The sequence below is a fragment of the Wolffia australiana genome, chromosome 12 (genome assembly GCF_029677425.1).
Source record: "Wolffia australiana isolate 7733 chromosome 12, ASM2967742v1".
Classification (NCBI taxonomy): domain Eukaryota; kingdom Viridiplantae; phylum Streptophyta; class Magnoliopsida; order Alismatales; family Araceae; genus Wolffia; species Wolffia australiana.
The window spans coordinates 5,990,601-5,998,301 of record NC_135846.1 but is presented as its reverse complement, the minus strand read 5'-3'; the positions used below and the strand labels follow the sequence as shown (position 1 = coordinate 5,998,301).

General features: G+C 36.5%; 1 protein-coding gene across 1 annotated transcript; it reads right to left on the bottom strand.

The window, feature by feature from the left end:
• Positions 1 to 5,096: 5,096 nt before the first annotated feature.
• Positions 5,097 to 6,856, bottom strand: NPQ7 (antigen receptor-like protein (DUF565)). The gene is made up of 3 exons (XM_078584429.1): positions 6,580 to 6,856; positions 5,789 to 5,962; positions 5,097 to 5,722 (listed from the first exon to the last, which is right to left on the bottom strand). The coding sequence occupies exons 2-3, from the start codon at positions 5,944 to 5,946 to the stop codon at positions 5,257 to 5,259; spliced, it is 624 nt and encodes a 207-aa protein (XP_078440555.1). The 5' UTR covers positions 5,947 to 5,962; positions 6,580 to 6,856; the 3' UTR covers positions 5,097 to 5,256.
• Positions 6,857 to 7,701: the final 845 nt, after the last annotated feature.

Sequence of the window (7,701 nt, the reverse complement as noted above, 5' to 3'; positions counted from 1 at the left end):
TTTTAATGTCGACCAGTTTCATAAAAATCGTATTCTGTCTCAAAAATTATATTCCTTTATAATATATTTTTTAGAAAAATCCCAAAAAATGCAGAAATTTCAGAAAATCATTCTAAAAATAGATTTAATCATTTTAAGCTTGATAACAAGAAAATATGGGTGATTTAATGCAAATATACAAGTAAATATGATCATATTAAAGCGCTAAACGTGCATGTTATCAATTTTCATGGATCCTTGAATGATATTATGCCAAAATCTTAATCAACTTGATTCACATCACGATTGTGTGAGTGATCCTTTGACCTAAGACATTAAAGGCGTATTGTGGACATATAATTGTACTTTGATTAGAACCTACAAGTCTCTAATGAGAGGATTCCAAATAGTATTATTGTGGGTGCATCAAGAAGTTCATGAAGATGGAATGGTCAAGATGGGATCATTTTCCCTCAGTAAAAGAGGAGACATATCAAGGAAGATAATGTCCTGAAGTTGGTTGACAAGGAAGTGAAATATTAGAGAAGGGTTTTCCAATGATTTCTCAATGCATCAGATCTAACTCAGATTACCAATTAGGGTTTGAAAGCTGACCATACCCTAAGTCACCCTTGGAGCCTCATGTGGATGAGAGAATGTACTTACATGGTAACTGCTGATGAACATGTTCCATGATAAAGTCTATACATAGTCCTTTTTGTCTTCTAGAGCATGAGGTATAGCTTGGCATCCCACGTGTTGGAGATGCAGCTTATCGATTGAGTTAAATGTATCTGAAATTTATTAATCTATATGATGATCTAGTCAATTAATTCTGAAGGCTAATAAAGGTTATTGGGATGCTGGGGTGTCATTAGCTAGACTAATACATAGTCCTAGAGGGTTACACTCAAATGGTCTTTTAGATGTCATAAGATATACTTATAGTTTTACGGCAATTATAAAAAATATACCCACTTAGCATAAATAGAAAAAGGCCCTGAATCAAATTCGTTTGAGCCAGAATTTTTCATGAGTCTTCCCTTTCTTCTCTCTTCGTCCCACAACTCCACTCCCTTCTCGATGTAGTAATGATGGCATGATGGCTAAAACAGAGGTTGAACAATGCTTGTCAAGGTGAAGGAGGAGATTAGACGTGCCATGGATCGCGTAGATACATGTAGAGGTTTCACACATGACCAGCTCCAAATGACTTGTTCAATGAGCAAAGGAATCACGAGTACAATCTATGCACAAGTTATTTGTTTCATGATTTTTAATGATGCCAATACGATTCCATTAAAGTCTTACATTGTTGATCAATTTGAGTTTTTAATCTAGATCTAAGGCTCTAAAACCAACAGTAAAATATATAGAGGTATAGAAAGTAGTTTGAAGACTTTAATTAAAATATACCAAATAGTATACATATGAGGCACCTATTTCGCTTTCACATGCAAGAAGGTTTGGGCACCCCCTTTATCCTCTCTCCATCAGCCAGATCAACCAACTCTTGAAGAAGAGTCAAAGATATTGAAGAGGAGATCCATCATTCAAGTGAGTGTGCGAATACATCAAGAGGCCAAACACATGAACAGTCTGTAGCTTGGATGCCAATCGCACATTCTGCTTCTCATTTAATAATATATTAATATAATTTATTCATTATAATTTACCCATGATGCTTATAATTCAAATATATGCATGCATGTAAGAACTAATTGAATTAGAGTGTTATCATCATATAGTGATTAATAGTCTTTAAACTCTCATTATGTATATTCCCATTTTAAGGATACACCATAAATACATCAAAATATTGACAAAGAACATCCTTTTCTAGTCATGCTCATCTGATGAGTAGGGCTTATCTTGTAACATTAATGTGAAGACACCAAGGACAAAAGGTCGGTGATCTTGGGGGAAAGAGTTAACTGAATTGATCTATATGAATCTCAGAATGGTACAAAACCTAGCATCAATTAAGTTTATTTGTATCATGATTGTGTAAGTGGTCCTTTCATAAATGAGGCACCAAATATGCCTTGTGGATAGAAAGTCGTGCTTTGACTATGACCTACGAGTCCTTGATCATGACGAAACTTGAGTTAAATCCATGGCCAGTGCACTTAAAATATTGAAATATTAAATATGAAATATTAAATAATATTATTTTTCCATGCATATGTATTAAAAAGAATAATGAGTTAGAGTTTGATCATTAATCATACCCTAAATCATTTGGGAATCTAACGTTGATGAAAGATTGTATAGACACAATAACCAACGATAGTGAAGGTTACATCAGAGAGTTGAAGTATGTTAAATTAACACCAAATAAAAGGTTTAAGGGATGAGGTGTAGCCTGGTGGCCCCTCGGTTGGTAACTTGACTAGTTGCTTTGATTAAATTAATAATAAATTAATTAATTAGTGTGAGTTATAATTGATAAATAATGAACACCAAATAAAAGCTACCAAGACATTAAAATTATTAAGTTGATTACTACATGGGCATTGGCTTATAGGGTCACACAAAAAATAGTTTTGGGTATTAGAGGATATAATATAAGTTTGGGACATCAAGTAAATATTCTCACAGACCGACTTTTATGAAAATTTCCCAAGGACTTGTACAAATTTTCTTGAAGAGTGAAAGTATATGGGGGAGCCCTCATTTGAGATACATGGGAGTCAATTTGAGTTGCCTGCTTTATCTTCATAGGAATCTTCTTTGGTGAAGCTGGATGGAGAAAAACTTGGTTTATACAAGCATGGGTTGAGGGAAAGAAAAGGTGAACCAATGCTCTAAAAATCGTGTCGATACATCTAGAGGAAGAAAGTCTGAATGGCGTAAAGATTAGATCAATGCAAAGGTGATCCTTTGGTTTTCCTCTGTATATGGTTTTCAAATATGTCCTCGATTCAAAATTCTGCTTTACAATAAATCTCTAGTCAATTTGGTAGAGGACTCAAATCCCATGAGTTTGGTCATCGATCTGAAGGAAACTAGTAACAGCTCATGGCAATAGTCAAATAGGCGCATGTCTTGTTGGATTCTTTGGCCTTTGTTGAGATGAAAGTTAATTGATTCACATGATGTAAGAAAAGTAATAGATGAAGATTGAGAATAATTGACATGGAGATTATGGGTGATTTTGATGAATTGTAATGAATTTAGAAATAAAACTTCTCTTGTGACTTTACACGAAATAGTACTATAGTTTATTTGAAAGTCAAAATGCGGTAAGTTATTGGTCAACATTTGGTGAATCAATGTTTTAAACATATTCTAGTGACATGGAAAATCAGATAATATCAAGTCCATATAGTTCAGAATAAACTAGAATCTCAACTACATCAAATATATGCTTATATCATTTAGGTTCATGAAAATGCATTGATCTACATGACTTTGAAGGTAAGGTGAATCGGTAAGAAATGTGTAGTTTGGCTCCATACTTTTTATGGTGAAAAGTGGACCAAGTGTGTGACTAAATACCAACTATTTGGATTAAGTCAAATTCATTTGACCAATCAAATGGACTGGCCAAAATTTGGGTTTATGCTTTCGGGTAAACTATGTATTATTTAAATAAATATATATTGCATGATTTCAAAATAGTTTTTATTTTTTGAATAATATTTTTCCAATGAAAATTATTTCATAATTTTATGATGTGTAATTTGATATGCAGGTTTCGGTACGCTATACGACGGCACTTGGGTTGATTTGAAATATACTTCAACAACTTCCTTCCATTGGCTGGGCATTTTGAAAACATGGTAGATGATGGGTTCACTTACTATGACAGTGCTACCATATTATGTGACTCACAAGACTTCATAGAGCAGTTGCATCAAAGGCTTGATTTTACCCCCAAAGAATTTCATCATACTCTATATAAGCTCCAAAAGACAAGAACTGTGGTCAAACTCACCAATTTTTAGCACATCGAAAGCTCTCCCCAATCTTTCTCAAAGCACATGATGATGATGTTCTAAACATCGCTCACACCAGACATTTGGAGAAAAATAGATTGCTATGCCCTCCCAAAAACCTATTTAGCTAAGGGATGCCTGAGAGAAGCTCGTAACAAGTAATCCCCTCACTGACACGAGGAGTTACCTGCCAATTATGCACACCTGCTTTGATTGAACCTCGAGAAGATTATCCATCCCCTAAGCCATTGGGCTTTGTTACAGGTGCAATGTATGTTTTTTTGGCACAGGACACCAGAATTAGGTGATCAAAGTCATAAATGGCCAAAGGAGCAACTATGTGCACCTGTATAGTTTGATGGGAATATGACATTTGCAAAAGCTGGTGGTGGAGTGGGGTCATTGATAGCTATCCATACTCAGTGCTAGTTCTTTTGGTTACCTTGTGAATTGAGTGTTTTTGCCTTAAAAATGGAGCAACCCTCCCTCTAGAGGGTTTACACCATTTCAATATTATCGTAGAATTATATTGAATTATCGTTCATCTTCCCTCAATCTCCTTTGTCTACAATAGCTTGTAGGTTGGTATCATACTTGAGGCCACTGGTGTCTCATCCTACAACCATCACTACCACTGTGACCAAACAAAATTGAGGCCATCTATCCAGTACTCCTGCCTGATGCTACCACAACATCATCATCTTCAACCATGGCTATTTTTGATAATTTCACCATAACTAGGAAATAGAAACAGAGGTGAGGAAGACTTCCACTCTTCGCAGTGGATCTTCCCTTGCATTTGGTTTATCTTCGCCCTCCTAGGCCGCATTCACCTGATAAACTCAGACCTAGTGGAACACAAGAATTAAGTGAAATGCGGTAACTAGGGATGCTTGGTAAATTTTGTGTCGTCCAACCATTTGATTTGCAATGTTCGCAGAGTAAAATGATCAGATACAACAATTAGCCTAAATAATTGAATAATGCAAATGTTCATTTAGAACATGTAGCTGAAGCAGCGCCAATTTAGATCAATGATCTAATATTCTTCAGAGGCAATTTAGAGAATTGCATTAATGTTCCATATAACTAAGATCATCCCTGACAATGAAGTTCTAATGGACTCCAATAACACATTGAGTGTTGAGTCCAGGTCACCTTTTCGACAATCCAATCTTCAACAGAATCATCCCAAATGCCAAATTCCATATACAAGAAAGCTCAATGACATGCCTCAGATGGGTAATTATGAATCAACGGTAATTCCAGATACATGAAAGGTCAAACTCTCCTTGGGCAGCCATGAGAATGAATGAAGATCCTTCAACGTATGAACTCAGCTGCCAAGTTTGAAAGCATCCACGAAGAGGCCTAAACAGACCCCAGCTTTCCAGAAGTTAACCAACTCAACAAACGACTGCAATCTCCCTGTCGTCCTCATGGCTGGAACTCGTCTATACATGAGCATGCCGATCCCTTCAATGGCTGCAACCACAATGCCAGCGACGAGCACGTCCCAGTCGCCGGTCTGGCCAAGGATTGTTGCGAGGGCATTTGCGGTATAGAAGCCCAGCAGCAGGAGGAAGATTTTGGTGGGGAAGTTCTTCCTAGATGCATTGACCTTTTCTAGGAACTGGATTGCTGCCGATCTAACGATTGTGCCGAGTCTAGTCTGGCCATTCCCTCTATTATCACTTCTGCTTTCATCTTCACCACCACCACCACCACCACTACTGTCATTTACTGCGCCACCAGTGTTCAGAGCAAAACTGATGAAGCCTTTATCCAACCTTCTTTTCCAGCTGTAATGGAGAATAAATGAACACAAATAATAATGTATGTGATGTTATAGAGTAGATGAAACTGACCTTGATCCAAGATTAGTACTTCTGGAGGAGAATCCAGGGAAATGCAATTCAATAGTTTTTCTGTGGACTGCCTTGGATTTGTGAGAGAATTCAAGGTCCATAATTGATTTGATAGCCTTAGCCCTCACAGCTCCCATGTTATTAATGGGATAAATCATCAATATTTTGTATTACCTGGACATTAGAGGAAGGAAATAAGGCCTTTGTGAGGAACTTGAAAAGAGCATACAAAGCCTGAAGGGACTTCAGTAGAACAAAGTTCGCTTTCCTTTTTTTTCAATGAAGAGAAAGAGATGTCCTGCTTCGCTAAATTTTGAGGAGGGATGATGCCCTGATTGGTTTGCAACAATCAACGATGCATTTGATTCAAATTTGCATCTATTACTTTTGGTTGGTATTCTGCAAATGGCATAGCATGTATAGAGGCAAGAAACTATCTTCCATTGTTGTTATAAAAATTACCGAGGATGGAAGTTTTTTCCAAATTTGAAAAGTTGGAGAAGTTTTCTCGTTCTCAAAAGAGGGGAGAAAAAAAGCACTCTATGAATTTTACAGCAATGAAGAGAATGTAAATAAATCCGAAAGTTTCGTATGACACGACAACTGGAATGAGAAAAAATCTATATCTGATACGGTTTCCTAAGTCGAAATGATAAAAAATCCGAAACGTCCAAAAAAATTCGAAATGAACGCCATAGAAATAGAAACTGAAGCACTTAACCGCACGAAAACTCCCATCGGCGCAAAGATAGACCTCGAATGAAGAAGATAACATGGAGAAAAAGACTTACTTTGCTCTACTCCCAGCCGGATTCAAAAATTTCTAATGCAACAGATGGAAAAGTGGGTTCTTCGGAGAAGATTCGGGTAGTCTCGAGAAAGGATGAGGAAAGCGGCCGTAACTCTGACGGCAAAAATCGATACCCAGAAGATTTGATTTCAAACTGCGGAGATGAACAGTGGAGTTTGAGCATGGCATTGCAACAAGATGAGGGCACTGGTCCGACGAGGGAAGTGGTCATCCCAGATTTATCGAGAGGGAGACAGATTTATAAACGGATGGTCCAGGCTCCATATCCAATGTTTTCAACCCACAACTTTATAAATATAACTTGTTCTAGAGTTGTCATCTTCATGTTCATTTCATACAGTTTCTTTAATGAAATTATGAGCACGAAAATGCCACATTGTAAGAAGCATGGGATAATATGCTTTGCAAATAGAGATGGTCGTTCTGTTCTGTTAGTTTAAAATGAACAAAAAAATTCGCAAATAGACATGGTCTCTGTTGGCACATAGACATGGTTGTTTTAAACAAAAAATGTCACATTGTAAGAAGCATGGAACAATATGCTTTGCAAATAGACATGGTCGTTCTGTTCTGTTCGTTTAAAACGACCAAAAAAATTTGCACAAACGAACTGCACAGGGGTCTGTTTGTTGTGCTGTTCTTTTTATGTGCAGAAATTAGAATGGGTGTTGGAACAATTAGTACAATTTGCACAATTCGCACAAATTCGCAAAATTCACACAAATTCGCACAAATCGCACAAATTCGCACAATCCGAACAATTCGCACAAACCGAACAAATTCACTCAAACAAACAAATTTGCACAATCCGAACAATTCGCACAAACCGAACAAATTCGCTCAAACAAACAAATGCGCACAACCCGAGCAAATTCGCACAAAACGAACAAAATTTGCACATAAAGTGAAAAATTGCATAATTGCTCGTAAATTGCATAAAATTGCACAGAGTTGGAAAAAAATTGTTCTGCATTTAAAAAAATATAATAAACTAAAAATATTCTAAGTTATTATATATTATACTAATATATAAAAGAGGGGGATAATAATTTAAATGGAGAGTTTATTAGGGTGTGTTTGTTATCATGGTGAAATAGTTTAC

Coding starts and splice junctions, on each gene's coding strand:
- NPQ7 (XM_078584429.1), bottom strand. CDS start 5,946: ATGATTTATCCCATTAATAACATGGGAGCTGTGAGGGCTAAGGCTATC. Junction 5,723..5,788: donor AGTACTAATCTTGGATCAAG/GTCAGTTTCATC, acceptor TCTCCATTACAG/CTGGAAAAGAAGGTTGGATA.